This window comes from Neopsephotus bourkii, unplaced genomic scaffold, assembly GCF_033783945.1.
Source record: "Neopsephotus bourkii isolate Nb327-2 ecotype Australia unplaced genomic scaffold, CSIRO-AGI_Nbou_v1 NB_749, whole genome shotgun sequence".
In the NCBI taxonomy this organism is placed as follows: Eukaryota; Metazoa; Chordata; class Aves; order Psittaciformes; family Psittacidae; genus Neopsephotus; species Neopsephotus bourkii.
The window spans coordinates 198,725-222,152 of NW_026901247.1; the positions used below are offsets into that span (position 1 = coordinate 198,725).

Consider the following 23,428-nt stretch of genomic DNA (forward strand, 5'->3'; position numbering starts at 1 on the left):
CACTAAGATGTTCTCCCATGCCCCCATCTGCCCAAGCTCACCAGGCCCAATTTGGCCAGGTCCATCCCAAGGTCTCGCACAGCTCAATGTTCCTCTTTGTACCAAACCAACCCCCATGAGCTGCTAATCAAACACAAGTAAATGAGCATCCCTCAGTGCCAAGCTCCTGCATGGCAGCATCTCCCCAAGCTCAACCCACGACTCCCCCTTCTGTGTCTCCCCGCAGTATCCCGGAAGGTTCTCAGCAGCCAAATTCAACCTCAGCCCATGATTTGGGACTGAAACACAGAGTGAAGGACAAATTCAAACCACAGTTTTCCTGACAGATCCCCATTGAGCCTGAAATAGTGCAGCGCTGGCCGGGGGGATGCTCTTTAGAGGAGCTGCTGCCCGGGAGTGGGATGACATGATAGCATTCCCATCCTGCGGCGCTGGCATCTGTTTTGGGTTCAAAACAAGCTCCCTGAGATAAGCTGTGAACACGTGCAGCCCCTGAGCACGAGCACCTTGTCAACAGCTGAAGACACAGGAGGGGCCAGGTTAAAAAGCCTGTTCCACTGGAAAACCCCTTGCTGCTTGCTTTAAGGGCTGGTGGGGTTATAGGGATGCTGTCTATGGGTACTGGCATTCTAGTATGGAGCCTCAATGGGTTAATGCACTGATTTATGAGGTTCTCTGGTGCTGTTGCTGTCGCAGTCCCAAGAGAAAGGGACAAACAAGCCCCTACAAAACAGGAGCATCTGCCAGGAGCAGATGTGGGGGGGGCGAGCGATCCAGCCCCAGGCGCCAGCAGCACAGGGCAGGATCACGTTGATCCCGATTTATCACACCCCGGCAGAGTAATTCCCCAGCTCGCCGGTGCCCAGCGAGCCGAGCTCCTTACGTCCGGGGATCAGATTAGTCTGAAAGGTGCTAGAGAGACATAAATCCTGCTCTGGAGCAAGCGTTTTATTAAAGGCTTTTTGTTTTGTTCTGTTTGTTTTCATTTATTAATGGTAAATTATCCAGAAATGGCTGATGGAAAACATCTGATGGTAGAGAGGCCAGGACTGGAGCTGGGTAACGTTATATTATCAACCCTATATCAACATGTCATACTGATATATATGTATATCAATATATCATATTGATATTGAACTATCAACATCATATCATCAAACATATCTCAGTATATCATACTGATATATTAATATGGTATCCACATTGCTCCACAATATCCACATATTACCACCATATGGATAATGTATCATATATCAGTACCATCATCTCCCTGATCAAGAGAACTGCGATGAATTACTTGTGCTTCATACCTGGGTCTGTTTCCAGCCAGGGCTATCAAGCCTGAATAAATCACAAAAATTCCCAGTTTAGGGCTTGACCAGAGCATTTAACGGATCTGTGTGAATACATCCCATTGTTTTGGTTGGAAAAAGAAACCGTGCTTGGAGAAAGTCAAATCCTTTACTACGAGAAAGGAAACATTACATTATTTAATCTTGCATAGCACTTTGCTTTTGACCTGTAGTGATCTGTCACCTTTTGCCCCATCAAGACGTTTCCTAAAAGATGTGCAGTTTGGGGCTGAGCAATTCCCTTTTGTGCATTTTTCTATGCTCCAGCACATGAACTTGGTCACCAGCACTCCCTGCTTGCTCTTTGCGTTTCACTTCTTCCCACCGTTCCACAACGGACGTCATTCTCCCATCACACTGAGACTCGCTACATGTTTCTGGGAAGCACTTTGGGACTCTCTGGAGATACGAGATATATTATTTATCCTATGTTCATGCTATGAAAAGCTGAATATGAAGCGAGTTATTATTGAACATGACACTGAGGATAAGTCAGTACACTGGGTCTGCTGGTAGGGGTGGAAACACTGGGGCAAGAAAGCAAGTTAGAAGAGATGATGGAAGAGAACTGCCATCATCCTCAGTTTTTGGATGACACCCTGCTCCTTCCTGGCCATTGCTCCTGGGCTCTATTTTGGATTTATTAGCATTGCTCAAACAAATGGGGAAAGACACAAGAATGAGTTGGCATGGGAAAAGCAGGATGCATGAAGGGTTCAGAGCCCCTCCAGCCCCTTGCTTCTAAATCTGGGACTGATGCTGATAGCAGTTTGTCTCCTCCTGCTTTATAATCACCTTGGAAATAAACTGAATGGAAAAAAAATCACTACCTGGTACATGTAACGGGCAGATGTGTGTGCATCCCAAGGGAAAAGTAGAAAAGGGGTGGGCACAGGGAAAGATGCTGGGTTTGATATACACCCAGAGCAATGAGAGAAGCAAATCAGGATTACTGGCTTTGCAGAATGATGCTAGATTCTGCTAACTATTGATTTTTATAGTTTTATTTTGCTCCTTATTTCCCTGCTTGCTGTGTTGCCCAAAAGGCAATTCAGCCTGCACAAGGCAGAGGCAGCCAGGCACAGCATCCAAAGGATGATGTCCAAAAAGGGCAAAGCAGGATAAGATGATGTGCCAATAACTGAAGCAGTGCTGGGCACTGAACGTGTGCAGCAGAGCAGAGAAATGGAACAAGAGCTTTGTACATGCCACAGATGACATGTGTGTGTGTGATGGAATGGCTAAATGGAAATGCATATTAAAGATGGAAATTAATGGTTTCAGCTACAAAAGTCCTGTTTCCAGAGACATTGAAAGGGCCATATGAAACCCTCCCCAGAAAGCAAACCCCCTTTGATGGTGGCACTGCTCCCCCAGCAGATCATGGGCAGTTGAGGACAATGTCTCCCCATTATCCATCACTATCATAGACCAGTTATCAGAGCCACTGCTTTCCTTCCCCCTGCCCCCCGCCTCAAACCTTGCTGTCATTCACAGTTTTGGGGCAGAAAAATCAACCAGCACTGCATAAACCAAGTCACCCAAAAATCAACAAATACGCAAATTATTATAGTCTGGGTTGCAATCAGAAACCGGCAGTGAGCTCTTCACCCAGGTGATGCAGCCAACAGCCTACTCAGGGACCACAGAACCATAGCACCACAGCATGGTTTGTGTTGGAAGAGACCTTAAAGCTCCTCCAGCTCCAACCCCTGCCACAGGAAGGACCCCTTCCACTGGAGCAGCTTGCTCCAAGCCCCTGTGTCCAACCTGGCCTTGAACACTGCCAGGGATGGGGCAGCCACAGCTTCTCTGGGCACCCTGTGCCAGCACCTCAGCACCCTCACAGGGAAGAGCTTCTGCCTAAGAGCTCATCTACAATACCATGACCTCAGACTTCAGCCAAAAAAAGCTGTAAAGACCCTCCACTGTAAGACCCTCCAAGTTCACTTCTCTTCATGCCATAGGGATGCTGCCACAAGCAAACCACTCATTTCACAGATGGGCCCTGGTGTCAGATACCACAATTCCGTGTAAGCTCATGAAATGGGAACGAAGAGCAACTTGACATTGCCCTCAGTGCCATGTTACCTATGGCAACCACTAAATATGTGCATAGACAAAATTGCAGGTATCCTCCTGTTCTCATCAACTGGCTTCAAAAGGAATTTGGTAATGGCTCAGCTCCTGCCCAAATACATGGTAAGACCAGGCAGGGTGAAGCTGGAGGCATATAACCAATTAATTTTATCTCTTTACCTGCAACATGTTGAGGAGCAGACTCCGGAATTTGGTTCCTTCCACCATGAAAAGGGCCATTTTGTCACACAGCTTGGCTGCTGTGGAAGCAAAGCTGCGGTCCGTCACCGCTTTCTGGTAAATGGTCTTGACTATCTCCCCCAGCATCTCCTCAGAATTGGTGGAGTTCTGAGCCTCCTCCATGAAGTTGGTGAGCTTGGAGTCAACGTCGCTGCTGTTGTTCCTCATGCTGTTGAGGATTTCAATTAATTTGTCCATTTTGTTCTTTTCAGGGTCGGTGGTTTCCACCGTGACTTCGTCCTGGTCCGTGAAAAGGGAAAGACAAGGCGTCTGTTACACAAGGAAAAAACAGACATATCAGCCCATGTCCTTCCACAAACTGCAAAGGGGAAAGGGGATTGGGAAGACATAAAAACAGACACAGAAAAATCAAAGCATCTTTCAGAGTGGTCTCATCTCAGCATTGACAGACACAACTGAATGAGTCCAGCCCCAGAAATATTCTATTTCTCCACTTCCCACAGCACTCAATCCCAGAGTCCACCCCCTAGGCTCAGGCACAAGATGTGCTCAAGGGTCCTGAGCTGGGATATTGAGGTCTGACCACCCCTGATCGCCTCTGGCATCCTGGACCAGTTTCTGGGGGTGTCTGCGACACGGTGATAATGGACATTTTTTTGTCTCTATTTTGAAAGCATACTGATGTTTGCAATATGCTCAGATAACAACCCTACAAAAACGTCTTTTTAATATGCATTTAATAATCTAAATTGAGATCAAATGACACATGATCCCAGCATTAGAAAAACTCTTAACTTCTCCATCTCTTGGCTGTTACACTTTTCACATCATTACCACAGAGTTCATTGCTTCAACATTTAATTATGCATTTGCCATTTTCCCCCAGTGTCAGGCATGCATCCTGCTTAGTTTGTGTTCTTCCCTTCTGATCCTTAAGATGTGCTATACCAGACACACCTGCAGCAATTCTTGGACAACCCCAACGTCAACCAGCAATTGGAGTTGTCCAAAACTCTCATCAGGAGGCTAGTTGTGTTGACAGCACCCACCCAAGAGTGGGTGCTTATGTGATGTGTTTCTTACAAGACTATAATCCACAGGGAGAACATTAAAATTAATATTCTGAAAGTCTCTACTATACTCTCATTGCTTTAAAGAACATAAAAATAACTAAAATAATATTTTCCTCCCCCTCACGCCACATACATAAATAGTAAAGGCACATGCATTCAAAGGTATACATTTCCAACATGCACTCCCATGGAACTGTATATGTTCAGGTTATTTTTGCTACGTATTTTGGAAATCTCATTGGAGATACCCCACAGATGCATTTTCCAGTCTGAAAAAAAGAGTCTCAAGAGAAACAGTCTGAGTTTCACAGGGGCAAATGGATATATCATCTCCGAATTCCTCAGAAATCTGAGGCTGAATATTGTTTCCAAAAAGGATTTCTCCTCCATCACTTGCATGCAGTAGTTTTGTTATTGTTGGTTTGTTGGAAGGAAGAGGGAAAGATAAGGGCATTTCAATTCATTGCTGAGATAAATAGATATCAGCTTCTAAGTAGCTGACTACCTATTCAGCACTCAAAAGTTGATGCTTGAGATTTAGCTCTGTAACTGTGGACAGACAAATTGCCTTTTCAGACTTCTTTGCAAAGGGGTCTGAATGATAAGCTCTGCAGACTGGGAGGCAGATAGCTGGGATCAGCCTTCAGGAAAAGGGCACCCAAATTGCACCTCACATGTGCACCAGCCTTCTCCAGTGGTCCTTGTGTGGGTAGGGAAAGAGTTCCCAGTCCTTCTTGGAGAACTGAAGTTGGTAGCAACCTCAACCAAGAAGTCAAGATAAGAGCTTTAGCTCTGTGTCAATAAAAGGCCTCCTGAAGAAGCACAAAAACACTTCAAGAGAAGTGTTGACACTGGGAGATTGTTGGGGTGCATTCATGGAAAGGTCCCTTGAGCCCACCACCCTTTGTATGGAGAATGGCCAACAGAAAGATTGTTGGAAAAAGGGAAACTCAACATTTCTCTAAGATATAATACCTTTTCTTTTAGCCTCCTCCGCAGCCTGTCTTTGGAGGACTGAAGCAAATTGATCTTGGGTCTTTCCCCAATGCGCTCATGAATACTGTCTTTCCGCTTGGTCTCTGCCTCCTGGTTGTACTGCTGAGACTGCTTCTCCACAGCCTCTGGGCCTCGGTGTGTCTCCACGGGGATATGCACCGTGCAGACAGAGGTGTCCTCAATTTTCAGATTCTCAGTCTCTTTGGCGTTTCTGTGCGTTTCTTTGTCATTGGGTGAGTGCTTCTGGTTGTGGTGCCATCTCCGGTTCTGGCTGTAGCCATGGTGGCCCGTCCTCCCTGAGGAGTGAGGGGCCTGGCCTCCTTGGTAGAGTTTCTGGTGGTCCCTGTTGTGTTTGGTTCCACCTTGCTGATGATCTGCGTGCTGCTGAGACTTGTTCCCACCAGGAAGTCTCTGCTGCCGCCTGGAAAGCAAAAGGAAGTCATTAGTTTCCTTCATGGCCCTGTTTGGTCAACACATCTGTGCCACCAAGCAGCCTGGACTTTGATGGTTTCATCCCTGGAAACGTTCACAAACTGTGGATAAGGCCCTCAGTGACATGGTTTAGTGGTGGCTTTGGCACTGCTGGGGAACAGCTGGACTTGATGACCTTAAAGGTCTTTTCCAACTGAGTTGATTCTGTGATAGTGTGGGTGGGCTCTGTGAGTTCCCCTGCCACAAAGGGGAGCCAATTTCTTGGCATCTAACACAACCTAGTCCCAATTCACACCTCTAAATCTCTTTCAGTAACAAGCATATTTCAGCTGAAAGTTTTCATGAACAGTTAGATAACATGATTTTGGTTTCCAGGAAAATCTCCCCCAGATTTCTCTGTTTTCTGTGTTGCTTCCACACTAAACCAGGAAGACCTAGACAGTGCCAGCTGAGCAGCAGGAAGTCAGGCAGGCAAGAAATAGCAGGAGGTATTTTATCCTGAAGACCTAAGGAGCTCCTGATACACCTGGCTTACAGCATCACTCGTTCCTCTTGCTGCCACCTCTGCTGTACCAACATAGCATACTGCTTCACTGGTGTGCAGTGAACCATTTGAAGTTTATCAATAATTTCAAAGTGGAAAAAAAAGAAGCTAAAAAGCAAATAATTGAGTAAAAGAAGTGCCCACACCAGTGGTTTTGTTTGGCCTTTCTTTATGCGTGTTCTTCATCTTTGCTATGGTGTGACAGGATGCATGCACGGACACACCTGGCTCTGATAGTACACGGAGCCAGGATCATTACCTCCATATAGGAGGCTATGTGAATGCAGCTCCAAATGGATAACACAGCAGCCACAAAGAGGAGGAATTGCCTGCAAATTGTTTGCTGAAGTGACTACAATAGCTCAGAAGGGATGAGCAAGCCCTCATGTGCTGGCTGTAACCAAAAGCTGAGGATGGCAGGTCCCCAAAAAAACAGTGGTTGAACGGAAGAAATGATTTGGCAGTCTTAAACATTTCCTATTTCCACACGGGCTGCTGCATGGCCTTCCCAAGTGGAGAAAGCACAGCTGGAGTGCCATCATTAAGGATGTAGTTAAGATGGAGATGGTCCTGGCATCAGCTGTCTTCACTCAGGACAGCACAGGGCTGGCCCTTAGCACAGTGGCCACTTTGCTGCCCTTTTAACACTCATTATTTGCTCTGAGAACATGTGGGATGTCTTCCTTAATGCCCAGCTCCTTACAAGGCTGCTGGGAGCAGCACTGGAGGCTGACATGGGACACAGAATCATAGAATGGTTTGGGTTGGAAAGGACCACCCGGTTCCAAACCCCTGCCATGCACAGGGACACCTCACACTAGACTGTGTTGTCCAAGGCTCTGTCCAACCTGGCCTTGAACACTGCAAGGGACAGAGCATTTACCACTTCTTTGGGAAATATCTCCCCAGCATCATCCCCCAAAAAGGGGATACAACTGTGAGCGCTGTGGTGACCACACCGGTCTGCATCTGCACTGATTACGGCTGTTATAATCCCCCTGCTCAGCCTCATCCCTTACTCCAAATCCCTGTCTCCACCACGATTTATTTTAAACCCATCGCAGAGCAATTAATTTTGTTTTCATCATTTGCACCACTCATGGCTGCTTGAATGAAGGAAGTGGCCATTCACAAATACATTTCAATGGTCAGTGGCTAAACAGTCTCCAATCCAGCCTGCCAAAGCAATCTCACCATCAAATTTGTATTCCTTGGCATCTCCAGGAGTTAAAACCTATTTTCCGAGGCCAACTGGCTCTTAACCATAAAGAGCAAGGGCTTGTGTTTGGTGAATGCAGGATGAAGAGGCTTGTTCCTTGTGGCAGTGGAAGGAATTTGTGTTTAGTCTCAGACCACCAGATCCAGTTTTCTGAGATATTCAACGTGGGTTTCTTTTCTTTTTTTGCAAGCTGAATGGCAGGGAATTAAAAAAAAAAAAAAAAAAAAGGACCTCGGGGAAGCTTTCCTGTTTTCTGGAGCTTACAAGCATTTTATGAGTACAGATTCTCCACATCAAGTTTTCCTGGCATTTCTTTGTTTCCTCTCAGTAACGCAATCACATAAACCGCTTTGTAAAGGGCAATGCTTATTAAAAGGGGAATGTCAAAATAAAAGTTAGTTAAAGCCCTTATCTAGCACTAAGCCCTCACATGCTTAAAAGTGTGCAAGAGTTTTGCTGATACAATTCAGCGTTTGCTTTCTGTGGTTTTTGCTCTTCTCTCCTCTCAAACATCGGTGTTTAACTGTTTGGGTGCGCTTGCAGCCATGGGTTATAAGCCACACAGGCTGCTACTCTACCTAAGTTGCAAATATTGCACGAAAATCACAGAAGTTGCACACAGACACAGCTTTAATTTAAGCAGAGGTAAGGCAAAATGCCTGGAAGTGAGCTGGGAACCAACCTCTGCTGTAAATTCCTGCAAGAAATGTGTGCAGGAACACTTTTTCCCCCCCTAAAGACAATGGTGTTATAAACCAAACCATTTCTGTTTAAGGGCTGTGAGAGAAAAAAGGTTTAAGATAAAAAAAAAATACCCCAAACAGTTAAGCCGATGTGGAATGTGAGAAATTGTTCAGTTTGGGGCTTTTGCCATAGGCAGAAGACAAGCAGTTCTGTCCCTGTACAGGACAGCTAAAAGGCAATATCCCCATGGCAAGGGGCAGAGCAAACACAAACCAAAGCTCTGCAGTCACCAACCACAGGACGGAAAACACCAGAGTTAAACAAGTTAGGGGGAAAAAAAATGCAAGAAATAAAAGGCAAAGGAAGGAGAATGGCAAACAAGGAGCAACGTCCGTGACTTGGCAGCAGGCAGGGGTCTAGACAATCATCCAGCATTCAGGCAAAGACTCGTTGTGTGCTTTTATCTTCCCAACACCCCAGCGAAGAAGAAAAGCCAAGAAGAAATAGGACTCTGCAGGGAGGAAGAGCCAAAGCAGGGAGAACAGGGCCCAGATCTTTAAACTTTCTTTAGATGCACAACACTGCAAAGCCTGGGAGGTTGGGATGACACATCCTTGCTCTCAGGTATGACCAAGGTGCTGGGGACACAGAGAGCCCCAGGAAGGGGTAAAATGGGGTTAGAGCACCCCACCACATGCACCCACTGTGGGCTGTGTTGATGGAAACAACCTTGTGCTTCCTTAAGGGCAGGAGTGTAGATGCCACTACGGGAGGGAGCTTGAGGTGACTTGCCAAGCTTAGGGAACCAGACCATATAGGAACCCAAAGGCATTTTCCAACCCAGGCTTTTAAGTTTGCAATGCTGAAGGGAGGAACAGCTGAAGTTTGAATCACACACCAACACCTCCAAGAAAAGCAAGGATTCACCCCAGAAAAATGCCACAGTTAAGGGGAAATCCTCCTTCTGTCCCTCTGCTCATCCTTTGCTGTAAGAACATGGTGCCTTGCAGGGAATCAAATAACTATTTTCACTTCAAAGGCCAGATTCTGATTCAGCTCAAAACTCCCCCTGTCTTCAGAGGGATCGGGGATTTGGCCATCGGTCAATGTGGAAACTAAAGAGACATTCAGAGTCACAAAGAAACTCCACAAGTACTAAAAACCAAGGGGAGACAGTCAGGGTTGCCAAGCTGGAAATAGGATGGTATCGCTTCTGCTATCGTTTCTCCACTGATTTTATTTAATTAACTAAACGAGATACCTTTCAACAGAATTTAGATGTGACAAATGTCTGCTCTGTCGGAGGAGCCTACACAAACAAATCTAAGGCTTCAGCTGTCTCGGTGATTACCAGCCTACGTGCTCAGAAATACAGGATTCCTGCAAGTTTTTACTACATGGTTTGCTCCCAAGGAAAGGGGCTGGAAGGCACAAGGCTGGGGAAAATAACTCCAGACACGTGGACAGCTGTGGTCTAAAACACAGTTGCTCTGTCCCGTCAGCCCTGCTCACATCCCCCTGAGCGAGACGAGTCCTCTGAGAGCCCCCACCATTTGTCTGGCATGCGGAGAGCCGGAGGACAACGCGGGGTTACATTCTGGTGGTTGCACGGAGATTTGGTTAGGCAATTCTTGCAAGCAGTGAGAGGAACAGAGCTACAACTCCGGTGGCACTCGAGACATTTACCCTGCGGTGCAGAGCACCCCATATGGCTGAATGGATCATGATCCCATCTGCGGGCTCAGGGACTGGGTGCTCTGGATGTGCTGGCTGTTGCCTTTGAAGAACGACATTGGATGCCGCTCTTGCCCTCAAACCCAGGCAACTTTCCCATGGTACAAAACCTCTGGAGCATGCTAAGCTCCTCACAGGGGAGGGATGCTGCTTTTGTCCTGCTTCTTTGCAGTGCCTGAAACCTCATGGACATGGATGTGGCCACCCAGCAATTCACAACTTATAGAGACTTACAGCCACTCAGACAAGGGGTTGAGAATGAAGATTGGTGCCATGGCCAAGGTCAAACCTTCTGCATCCCCTTCATCATTCTGGTACTTGAATGGCAACATTCCTCACTGCGTTTTGCAGACAGAATTTTCTCTCCACCCTTCTGCCCAGGCAGGATCTCACCTCTGTGCCAAGATCAGGCCAGGAATATAATGCTAAGTCTTGGGAGCATCTCATGATCATCTTTGCTTTTAACATGCCTGTGATTAATTAGCAATCACTGTTATGAGAGCCAGATTAAGATTTTCTGCAGAAATGGACTCTATGGGACCTTCGACTCCCATGGGGACCCCAGACCCCACTTATCCTCAAAGCTAAAGGAGCAGAGCACCCCCAAGGCATGCAGCAACTGTATCTCAAATGGAGGACTGGTGAGATGGCTCTATGGGATGAAGGGCCACCTCTCTTCACCTTCTTTTTGAAAATTCCATACTATTGTTCACTGAGGTAGGAAAATTAGTAACCCACATCTCTGAGTCACCACTGGAAGAGTTAAATTCAGAGACTGATAGAGACTAGGTTCTTCCCAGGATACCCAGCCTGGAAAGGGAAAGGGCAGGAAGAAATAAAGTCCTCTGAAACATCCCCTGAACAAAACAATTTATCCAGGCCCAGCCTTTCTGTACTAAGCATATTCCAGCCAGACCAGCTGCTTCACCTTGTGTGATGCAGCTCCACATATAACAGGCACTGCTGGACGGGTTTGGGCACGGCAGTGCTGCCGTGGTCAAAACACCCATCATCACTGGCTTTGAGCATCGAAGGAACACTGTGGTCCAAACTGCAAACCTGAAGGATCCTAGTTAGGAGCTGGTGCAATTTTATAGGGTCTAAAACTGGTCCTGGATGTCTGGAGAATATTGCTCTTAATCTAATGAGAAGAAAGGTCTGAATTTCTTTTTTAGAGGCCTGACTTCCTCCAAAACTGTTCTTCACCAATCCTACCTCCATGAACGGTATTCTGGTCTTTTACGTGCTTATATAATGAGAACTCGGTGTTGCTATGGTGCAGGAAGCATCCAGTCATGGCCATTTTCTATCCTCACCATGACTGAGTGGGAAACATTCAAATAAGCTTGACAGTTCCACACAATTTAATCAAAAACCTCAAAAACCCCACAGAAAGCAACAACCACCAGCTCCAAGGATGAAGAACACAGGACTTCTGTGTGTTTTCCCTTTGGCTTTCTCTCTCAAACTGATTTCGCTTGGCTCCAGTTTAATTTTTGTTTGCATTTTTGTCAGATGAGAAGGGAACAAGATGTCATGTTCACTCCTGAGAACAAAAATGAAATTATTCACACTTCTATTATGCCTTTCTGTCAACAGGGTTAAAGTCTACCCCGATGACCAAACCCAGACCACACATCTGTATGGACACAGCATTCTGGAAGCGTAGAATATCCACTTGTCAAAATGGTGGTGATTAGGATCTAATATCATCTTCGTACAGTTTAGATATAATGCGTGCTTTAGATCTTGCATGTACGCACCCTTGGAAACATACAATGAACTCCAGAAGGCAAGCACAGCCAACAAAAACAACACCATGAGGGTAGAAATGTTTTTGATGAGGCTCACAGCATCTGGCTGCTGGGAAAAGCATTATGAAACCTTCAGACGAGCTGCATAGTCAGGCACAACTCCTCTTGTCACCACCTTGGTCTTGGGGTACAACCACTGCTGACAACCCGAGGGAGAGTTGTCAACAAAATAACTGTCTTTGTTTGCTAGATATGAGCTAATTTGGCCTTTAAAACGTTACTAGGCTCACTATAAACCAACAGGGTAGTATTGACTTTTTACAGTGAGGGTGCTGAGGCGCTGGCACAGGGTGCCCAGAGAAGCTGTGGCTGCCCCATCCCTGGCAGTGCTCAAGGCCAGGTTGGACACAGGGGCTTGGAGCAAGCTGCTGCAGTGGAAGGTGTCCCTGCCCGTGGCAGGGGTTGGAATGAGCTTTAAAGGTCTCTTCCAATCCAAAATATCCTTTGATTCTACGATTTTATGATGGAAGAGCTTCTCATAGAGACACTCACAGTACTAATGCATAGGTGTAGGACTAATACAAAGCATGGTTCCTATTGGGATGCACTATCTTATGTTATGAGATGGTAAAGGATTTGACCTTTCCAAACACAGAAATGTGCCTGATTTCTTCCTGTGCCTTCCTGCAGCATCACTTCATACCATTGGCATTCGCTACTTCTCCCACCACAGTAATGGGACACGCCATTCACACAGAACCCTAGAATCAACATTTCCTAGGTTGGAAAAGACCTTTAATATCATGAAGTCCAACCATTACACCAGGGCTACCAAGGCCACCACTAAAACGTATTGCTGAGAGCCTCGTCGACACATTTTTGAACGCTTAGGGGATTTTTGAACACCTAAACCACTTACGGGACACCATCAGATAAGCACACACTCTGCAGGCTGTTCTGCAGGAGCAAAGTGCTGCTGGGATGAAAGGACAGGAGACAAAGTCTATGGGAGCAGACTCAGCAAAGCATCGAGGAACAAACTTGTCTATTGCTGAAGTCCAGTGCAAGCCCTCACGTTCTGCAATGCCTGGCTGCACAGCCTGACTGAGTCAGCTATTTTCTTCTAAGCTTCATGGAAATGAATCTTCAGGAGGAATTTAAGTAGCTGTTTTGTAACACCAGCTTGGGAAAGACATCCCAAGTACAGATGGCATGTGAGATAGCTCCAAAACAGCTCTTTAAATGCTTTGCTGGATCTCCCACTAATCATTAGGGATGTCCAGATAGGGGCCCTTGTTGCACAGAGCGGGCAACCAGCTAGGAATACACCCCCCAGTCTTCAAGGCAGATTGCCCAGACTGGTGTAGAAATCACTGCAGTGATTCCATGTAGAAATTGCTTGGAAATTGTTCTCTCCATAAACTACATTACTTGGAATCATGGTTTTGGATTCTCAGCGTACTGTAAACATGATTGAAAAAAATACATGAAAACCATAGGAAAACACAGTGACGAGGAACTGGATCCAGTTTAGATGGAATAGTTCAAACTTGAAAGACACATCCACAGTACACAAAGGTTCCCACAGTCTGCCGAGGGGATCCTGGTAAGAATGTGACTTCAATGAATATAGATCAATCTTTTACTACTTTGCAGTAAAAGAGCTTATACCTCAGACTCCAGGCTGCCTCCTTTAAAAATACACCAGGGCTGATCAGTTATCTCGAGATCTGATAATCCTCCAAGAGATCTAAACTTTAAACCCACGCCAAGATGCACAGACGCAGCCCACCACCATCCCTCCATGGTCCTGTCCCTCAAGATACATCCTAAATAGTACGTACAGGCAACCACCTGCTGCCTTTTTGTTCAGCTGTCTTCCCTTAGACCTCTGTGACTCTTTGACCTGCAGTGAGGAGACATCCTAGGTTTTTTCCATATCCTATTTATACCAGTGCTTTCTAGTGAAGAAAGAATTGTCTTTCCTGTAGAAGCTAAGGCAAGATTTGACAGGATCTCCTAACAGCTGTCCAGACATATGAGATGACCCAAAGTCAATGGCAAGCAATTACTTCCGACACGGGGATCTGGTAAAACACCGACCCAAGGAGTAGAGATGCTTTATACATAATGTGTGCCAGAATCCTTTATCAACACATTAAATAAATTGCCTTAAAACTGATGCAGCGTGCTATAGCTTAGTGTAGAGCTTAGAGAGCTAGGACTCATCTGGACATTGACTCACTGCAACCCAGCGACAATCTTATGCAGTTTCCCAAATGTTTACCTAAGTCTGCCCCACTGTCAAAAGAGGAGTCATGTCCTCTTGAACCCATTCCCACCTCTTCTCCCATGCCAGCCCCCAGCACTCGCATGGGTGTACTGGGCTGATTTACTCCCAAAATTAACTTTCTTCTGGCTGTCATCAGTTTGGATGGGAGCACACTGCCTGGGGGGGAGGCACAGAGCAGGGTCACTTTCTGCAGCTCCAGTGCCACGTGGCTGTTGGCCCTTGCTTTAATCATGGAATTGGGATGATCCACAGCATCTGCACAACGCTGGGAATGGATGGAGCAGTGTTAGTTTAAATGAAAGAAAGAAGCCTGTTGTCCACTCGTGCCCTGGAGGCTGTCACGCTAAATAAAGACATTATCAGAGAAAGAGCAGAAACTCAGCGCCTTCATGCCTGTTAATGACCCCGGCACCTTCCCAATCAATCCAGGGACTCTCTTTCCCACAGATGGTCCCTTGGAGACAGACTGCTGTGGCTTTAGTAGGAATAAATGGAAACAAAACAGTTAACAAATACCCAAAAATAGAGCGTAGTTAACTTTTTTTTTTTTTTTAATATGGAGATGAAAAATCCCTGGGCGATTTACATGCCAGCAGAGATATTAGCTGCATATAATAGATGCAATATTTTTAATACTAATATTTTGGGCTGAGACAAGAGTGGGAATGGAAAGTATTTCCAGTGCCTTGACTTCTTTATTTTGCAAACATCAGTTGCTAACTGGGGTCAGACAGAAATATTGTTTCTGCAACAAGAGCCCAAACAACTCGAGCTGGCAACTTCTTCACACACTAACCATGCCAGGAGGCCCTGCAGAGCTTCAGCACTCTGCTCCCTTCCAGGTCTCCGGGGCCAACATCCCCATCTTGGGCTTGCAGGGAGAAGGAACGGGGTGGTAAATGCTCTCCTGCAGAGAGGGTGGCTACTTGCCATGGCTGAGAACTGGAAGTCACCACCCAAAGCATGCAGCCACACCACTGGAAGTGCTGCTGGGCTTCTTCAGATGGGCCGGGTCTTATGGGAAGACCTTGTGTGACACAGGGGATGCCATGGAACCTTTTTTTACCCATCAAAAGCATCAACCTCTGATTGCCCTCAGTTCAGCTGCCAGATAACTCTGGAGAGCAACCTGGCACCAGAAAGCCCTTGGTACTTGTTCCAAGAGATCACCAGCAACAGCACATTTATGTTTTCTGGTGAAAAAACAATTGTTTCTAGAGGAGGATTGAAAACAGGAGAAATAAACAAGTTATTTCACTTCATATTCACTCCAGCAAACAGCTGCTGACAACACCTCCATGAAAGCATGCTGGAAAACAAGGTGTAGATGGATAAACCCATTTCCAGTACTGAGGAGCCATGCCGGAAACACTCCACCAAAGAGAAAGCCATTTCAATAACAGATCGGTTTCCTAGTGCAGAGGAACCTGCTGCTATATTTCCTTCCCTCAATTCTGCCTGGCTGAAATAGCATCACGTAGACGGTTGTGTTTTGCACTCCATGACACTGAAAGAGCAGCCTTGAAGGACAGTCTCATGGGTGACAGGGTTTGCACACATGAGGATCTGGTGCCATGGGTTCACTGCAAGGTCTGCAGCGGGGGAAGGTCCACTCACAGCCCCTTCCCTTCTTTCTGCCTTGGTTTCCTCGCAGGGAAAGAGGGGATGCTGAGAGAGCCCTCTGCCAATGTGCACACTGAGGTCGACGGGCAACAAAACCCCATCGTGTTGTTTTGTCTCTGGCTGTTTTCCCTGGGGACAGCTCTTGCATTGGTTCCCTGTGACTCTTCCTACAGCCGATTCTCCCAACATACACTGCCCATGCAATGCAGACTTTCCTGACAGGTTGGTTAAAATTAAGTCATATCTTCAGCTATCAAAGCAACACCAATACAAGCAAGATAACCAAGGTGCCTTGGATGCAGGGGGCCATGGAGATGCTCCGAGGTCCGGAGTACCTTTCCAGGCAGGGAGACAGGCTGAGAGAGTTGGGGTCGTTCAGCCTGGAGAAGAGAAGGGTCCGGGGAGACCTCAGAGTACTCCTTTAAGAGACCTTTAAGTACAGGGAGACCAGGAAGGGAGACTTTCCAGTACTTAAAGGGGGCTTAGAAGAAAGATGGGGACAGAATTATCAGTAGGGCCTATAGTGACAGGACAAGAGGTGGTGGTTTTAAACTAAAGGAGGGGAGATTCAGAAAAGATACAAGGAAGAAATGTTTTATGAAGAGGGTGGTGAGGCCCTGGCATAGGTTGCCCAGAGAGATGGTAGATGTCCCATCCCTGGAAATGTTCCAAGGCCAGGTTGGATGGGACTTCTAGCAGCCATTCAATGGTTCTGTGATCCCAGAGGAGGCACTGCTGAATGTTTCTGTTGATGATCTTGCTTTCAAAATGGCAAACTCCATTTTAAATGCTGACTCCCACTTTGCTGAACACAACTGAAGAGCTAAAGTACTGCTCAACAGGCACTTAATTTGCAGGCACAGCCATGTGAGCACTTTACTTCTCATGACACGAAAAGAATGGTTCAAAATAGCCAAAAGGAGGTATTCACATAATGAACCATTAAAACCATTAAATTCACATAAAACACCATTAAACCATTAAACTGTCAAGCTACACTATAGGGCCTGAGTTCCAGAAGTTTGCAAGGATTGAAAAAGCACAATGCCAAAGTCATAAAAGGAAAATCCACCAGGATGCACTGGATACAAAGGTGGGCAAATGTGGTCCTATAGAGCCTCAAAGTGTAAATTCCTGGAGAATCACACATTTTGGTTGGAAAGGAACCTGAAGATCATTGAGTCCAATTACAAAGAGGACAGCACTGCTGGGATGCAGCATTACATGCATACCTTGCTCTTTACACGCTCCTCTTCGTGTCCGTTTACTGGTGATCAAGCCAGGTAGTCTGCTGTTACCCATCACAGCCCTCCTCCTGCTCTTACTGACCTCTCAACCAGCTCCAGCACACCATCAGCCCCTCTAATTGCAAACTAAGAACTCCTGTCCTGTGCAGGATGGCATGGCAATGATAAGATAAGGCGAGTTACCTCCCAGCTGGGTAAGGGGCTGTAGCACAAGGCTCTCTGCATGCACAGCCAGCGGCACGCTTGGGCAATTACTGCTGCCCGGCTCATGTGCTGTAATTCATTAAGCCACAGTAACGCAATCACCCAGCTGAGCCCTTTTAGGAACAAACCACCGAGACAATATTGTCCTCTGGGGACCTGCAGTTTGCAGAATTAATTCAGTGCAATAACTCCCAGCGATGCTGCGGACAATCAAACCGAAATAAATGATGATCTGTCTCTAAACTGCCTGTAACCAACACCTCGGCTGATGCCCTGAGACCACTGGCTCTGCTCGGACAGGCAGGGCAAGTGCTGACTGTGAACTTGGGATTTTCACTTAATCCTTGAGGAACCTCATTGTGCAGGATCAGCGCTCCAATAGAGACAGAATCACAGACCTGTTACGGTTGGAAGGGACTGTTTAGTTCAAGGCACGGGCCAGAGCAGGTCGCACAAGAACATGTGCAGGCTGGTTTGAATGTCTCCAGAGAGGGAGACTCCACAACCCCCTGGGCAGCCTGTTCCAGGGCTCTGACACCCTCAATATAAAGGAGTTTGTCCTCATGTTGAGGTGAAACTTGTTGTGTTTTAATTTATGGCCATTCCTCCTCATCCTGTCACCGGGCACCACTGTAAAGAGTCTGGCATCATCCTCCTGGCACCACCTTTGAGACATGTGTGAGTTGTTCTAATGTTTGTTGTTCTACTGTTTGAGACATTAGTGAGTTCTTCACCTTGTTTCACAGGATGCTCAGCTTCAGCTGGTGCAACTTACTCATATGGTTTAGTTTTAGGAAGTCCTGCGAGGAGCAGGGAGTTGCATTCAGTGATCCTTATGGGATCCTTCCAACTTGAGAAGTTCTATGAATTCTTTCTGAGATGCAACTTTAGTGCAGCTGTTCCTGAAAATGTGGCCTGTCCTTCACCATTGGTTCAAAGTTTCTCAGTCTTAAGTAGGACAGTGGCTATTATTCTAACAGCACCTCTGCTTAGGTGCTGTCAACTGCCTAGAAGAGTTTTTTGCATCGTTGCACCCTACACACGATGATTTAGTTAGATGCTAGTATTGCCACTCATGACTGCAGGCAAGTACACCACCAGAGACTTACTTTTGTCCTTAAAAAGAAGGAACTTCTCCCTAGTTTGCTCAGGACAAGAGCTCTCCCAGAAACAAGCTTTTCACAGCCACCATCACACTGGCTCAGTTCTACTCCCTGCTCAATGTGGATGGCTGTGACATCCTGGCTGAGTTTGCAATGTTCCCTCTGCATTGCCAAAGAGGGTCTACATGGTGGCTCCAGAAACACCCACCAGCTCCCAGGAGAGCATGGAGAAGACAGGAACGTAAGGAGGAGGATGAAAACATGACTTCCAGATGCTGCTTCAGGGGTTCAGACCCAAACACCATTCATTACACCTAATTAATTAATCCTACTGAGAAGGAAAAGAGTGTTTCAACCTTTTCAGTTCCTTGCCTTTCTCTCTCTTTCTTCTCTTCCAACACCATGTGTTGAGTTTAGTAAACGCAAGGCAAATCATTTAGCTCAATGATAGCCTTCAGCAAGCACCAAGTCTATCCGAAACATTCCATTTTGTTCCAGCTAGGAACAGCACTTCAACACTAAAATAACATCTTTATATTGTTGCTTTCTTTAATAAACATCCTCTCTTCTCACTGCAAAGCCTTCAGTAAATGGCCCTGGAAGAACAAAAGACATTTCTGTATTGTTTTAAGCTCTCTTCCTTTCTGAAAGCCTCAATTAAAACGGTGAAAAAGCAAACGTGTCACTACTATACTCTGTAATTATGAACTCATTTCTATTCACTCGCCCAGCAGGAGAGGTTTGTCCTGGTGACCTCTGGGAATGGGTTTGTAAGGCTTTTCCAAAATTTCATGGCCTTAAAAACGACACATTCATGTCAGCCGTAAAACACGTTCACCTTCCCCTTCACCCAAAATAACTTCCAATCTTAAAATCCAGGGTGAGGGCCATTCCTGTGCCTATTTTTATTTGTGAAAGGAGGCCTAGCGCTGGCCATGAATAGATCGGCATGGGAGCGGCTCTGGAAATAGTGCAACCCTTCAAGACAGCGTGAAAATTGCATGAATATGGGCTGCCAGCTTATTGTAACGAGTTTTCAGATAAATACCTCGCATGGCACGCTCCTGAGTAATAGTCAGGGCTCTCTTGGCCATCTTTCCAGAACAAAAACTACCTGGCTCAAAGAGGACACGTGCAAGTGGGATGCCAACCTCTTGCCAATGTGATGCTTGCAGGAACAAGTGTGTTTTCAGTTGTTAAAGTCCTTCTGAGAAAACATTTTGTGAGACAAAAGTGCTGGTACAACTTGGTTATATATGTATATGTTTTGGTTAGATATGCATGTGTCTATATATATCTTTATATATATATCTATGTGAGAATGAAAGATAAAAAAGGCAAATAAAAGGCAAGACCATTTTGTCACAATAGTAAACAGGAAGATGATGCCTGAGAACTCAGAATCAGGTAATAACAAATGCAGAACAGCAGATTTTCACATAAAAGAATAAAGTAATATTGTCCCTTAAATAAAGGCTGGAAAATAGCTTTAAAATTCACAAATAAACCACAAGCCACACTGCTTTAGGGTCCATTCCTGATTGTCCCATGATTTCATGTCCTCATGACACACCTAGGCAAATGCATGTCTTTTCTTTCAAAAGTTAAGACCAAATCCAAGGGAGCACACATATATCCACAACACACCTTAGGTAGATCTGAGGACTCTACAGCTCACCAACTAATTCCCCAAATCCCACCAAGGATTTGGGTCATCTCATGTCTTCTCTGAAATGTAAGTACCAAAGGCATCACTGCTACGCACATCCTGTGATGCCACCATCTCCTCAGACTCCCCCAAGTTCAGTCAGCTCCTATCCTAGGATTCATTATTTGGACATCCACCATCACCTCCCTTCTGGAAGAAACCTTCTAGAAGAAGATACAAGTTTTTACTTGAAGTAAAAACAAGTTTGGGGTTCTGGAAATGCTTTTACAGGGCTCAGCGCTAAACCCTTCCACCTCTATTGGCAACAGCTTTGTTGACAACTGTGTACGAAAAACCAATGGCAAAAGAGCCTACTACACACTTCACTCACGAAACACCAGTGACTCCCATCAACTCCTGCTCATTAGCAGCACCAAGCCACCTAAGCTGGTAGACCCTGGTAGGGTCTACCTACCTGGGTAGGTAGCTACCAGCTGATCCATCTACTTACCTACCTACCCAGCTGATGGGTAAGTGGGGCTCCCTCTGGCCAGTGAAGCCAGGCAGCCTCAAGAAGCGGTTGAGCTAAATATAGATGAGGGATCTCACCAGCCTCAAGAAGTGCCAAGGCAGCACTCTCCCTGAGCATGAAAACACCTTGGTGGAAGCCCTTGCTTTCCTTGGCTAAGAAGAGATTTCTCCTCCCTGAGATGGGAGAGAATGGGATGCCCAGTCTCAGGCCTTTGTTCTTGCCGAAGAGAGACGACAAACAAATCCGTATCCCAAATGCTTCCTCTGGTGTGAGGCATTTTGGCTCAACTCCTCCCACAGCTCTTTGTTTTTCAGACTTCCTTGGTTCTGGTCAACATGGGAAGGCAAAATAAAGCAAGGAAACCTGTTCTCATAAGATGGACAGATTCATTTTTATTATGTGAAGGCCAGAAGATCTCAGTGAGAATCTTTCCAGGGCTCTCCAAGCATCTCTGATTGCCACCTTTGGGAATTCTCACCTTGTCCCAGGAGAAGGGGATTCCTCCCTCCTCTCTGTGCAGCACTGGATTATTGTAGGGTTGCTCACAAAGTTCAGTCTTGTGCAGGACAACTGCTCCCCCCGTAACTTACAGCAGCAACATGCATTTAAGGCATGGAGAACATAGGCATGGGGTAAGGGTTACACAGCTGGTGGGTTCAATTTGCCAGATTATAGGTGTCTGCCATGTCAGAGGCCAAATGTGAGGTGGGGATCTAAACTCCATGGCAGCCAAATCAGTTACAGGAGTTGGAGACTGGGGAGGGAGTCACATAGACAAGTGCTGCTTCACACTGAAGTGAACCATCCTCCAAACTCCATTGACCATCTTCAAGTATAATGGGAACTTCGCTATCGAATTCATATACGGTTAACATAGTTAAGGACACATGTGGTGACACAGATGGTGGCATCACTGGAGGTGCTTTATGGCATCTTGTCTGGCTCCCACTCCATTTTGGTGCAGGTTTCACAAGGTTCACTGTCTCTAGCTCCTTGCATGGATTTCATGATCTGTGAGGGCATCTGCAACAGCATCTGTGGTCACAGAGGTGAAGCTCAGCAGTTCTGATAAAGGTGAGAACTGAAACGAGGTCTTCCATGTACCCCCCAAGGCTGGATATACAAGAGCTGTTGCTTTGCTAACCTGCTCCTTATCTTCAGAGCTCCCTAATGCTCACAAGAATGGGCAGCAGCAGAAAAGGAGTGAACAGCTTTCAGTGTCAACAACTCAATGTCCTTCACATCATCCTCTACTGCCACACAGGAACAAGATACCTCATAAATACTGAGTTTTGATGAAATTAGATGTCCCTCCACTAGAGCCACACACTGAAGTTCTGGATATTTTTGCTGGAGCAATTATTTTTCTTTCTGTGAAGTAGCATCGTAAGACCCTGACCTTATCCAACAGGCCCCTACATATCTATTGAGGTTTCATAACAGTAACATGTTTTGCCGGTGGTACATGAAGTCTTTCAATCAGCTGCAGAGATGGAGAAAAACAACCTGCAAAAGCTTCCTGATGCCATGAAGTCTACTGGCAGCTTGGCAATTCAGATTAAATTTAGTCTGCAGGACAGGGGTCACTTCAGTCGCCATGATCATAAAAGAAAAGGAATAAAAAGTCTTGTGTTGTAGAGTATTTATGTAATGACAAAGCTGCCCTCAATAGAGGTGGCAACCCTGCAGCTGGGAAACGCACCCAGTTCTCTCCTGCCACTGCCTCTTGGCATTAAAAATAAGGAACAATGAAAGGAAAGGATTAAATCTGCTTAGATGAGTATCTTTTAACCCTTCTGCACCATGCCTTTAGGTAGGCACAGAAGGAGGACGTAGCAGATAGGGAGAATGATAACGGATACACATCTCCTGAAGATCTGCTCATGTGAAGCATGTCCTGTTGAACCCATGCGGGTTTATCTTTCTCTTTACATTAGTCCTGAGCCCACAGAGCTCTGATAATTACAGAAGTATGTTTTCCCCACATTGCAAGAAGTGCAAAATCCTTTTAGTTGTTGCTGGCATCAGGAAAGGAGCTGTAAATATGGCATTGCCTCTCGTGGTGTGTTTTGCCGGCAGGATGGCAGCCGCACCATCTGCCTTGAGGGTGACTCATGGCTGGGCATATTCTCACTGACACCCTCAAATGTGTAAGGGCTTAGCGCTGATCACAACGGCAGAAACAAGAGCAGCTGGGTGGAAAACCTCTACTCACCCCGCCACAGCTTGAGGCACGGGTGACAGGCAAAACAAACACCCCAATGGGGGCTGAAGACCAACTGCTCCACCTTACTGTTACTGGTATTTCACATGGACCACACAGATAATGGGAAGACCCTACAAGTGGTGCTGGGGCTGGCAAATTGCCCTTAGATGAGCCAGTCCATCTCTGATGCTAGATTTAAAACTGGCTGAACTTCAGATGGCTTCTGCAGAGCTATTTGATCATCCATGCCCCGTAGGTACCGAAGCTGGGATTACTGCACAGGGATGGTGTTGGACTATTGCAGCCCTGTGCCAGGCTGTGTCCTGTTCACTGAGCCCAGAGCAGGGTAGAAAGGCAGCAAGGGGTCTTGATGGAGCCAAACCACCATGGAGCTGCCAGCTCCAAGAGGTCCCTCTTGTTGAGAAGCTGCAGTGCTGGCCAGCAGCTCCACCCGCGGCTGAGTCACCCCAGCCGGATGCCCATGGCTCGTCAGGCGGTAGCTTT

General features: G+C 46.3%; 1 protein-coding gene across 4 annotated transcripts in view; it reads right to left on the reverse strand.

Moving 5' to 3' along the window:
• Positions 1-23,428, reverse strand: part of CTIF (cap binding complex dependent translation initiation factor) — a 154,632-nt gene that overhangs the window by 37,024 nt on the left and 94,180 nt on the right. For 3 of the 4 annotated variants that reach the window (XM_061354818.1, XM_061354821.1, XM_061354820.1), the window contains 2 exons: positions 5,681-6,122; positions 3,612-3,941 (listed from right to left, as the gene is read on the reverse strand). In XM_061354818.1, coding sequence (XP_061210802.1) covers positions 3,612-3,941; positions 5,681-6,122 — 772 coding nt within the window. The remainder of the gene's footprint in view (positions 1-3,611; positions 3,942-5,680; positions 6,123-23,428) is intronic. The other variant, XM_061354819.1, reaches the window with a different exon arrangement.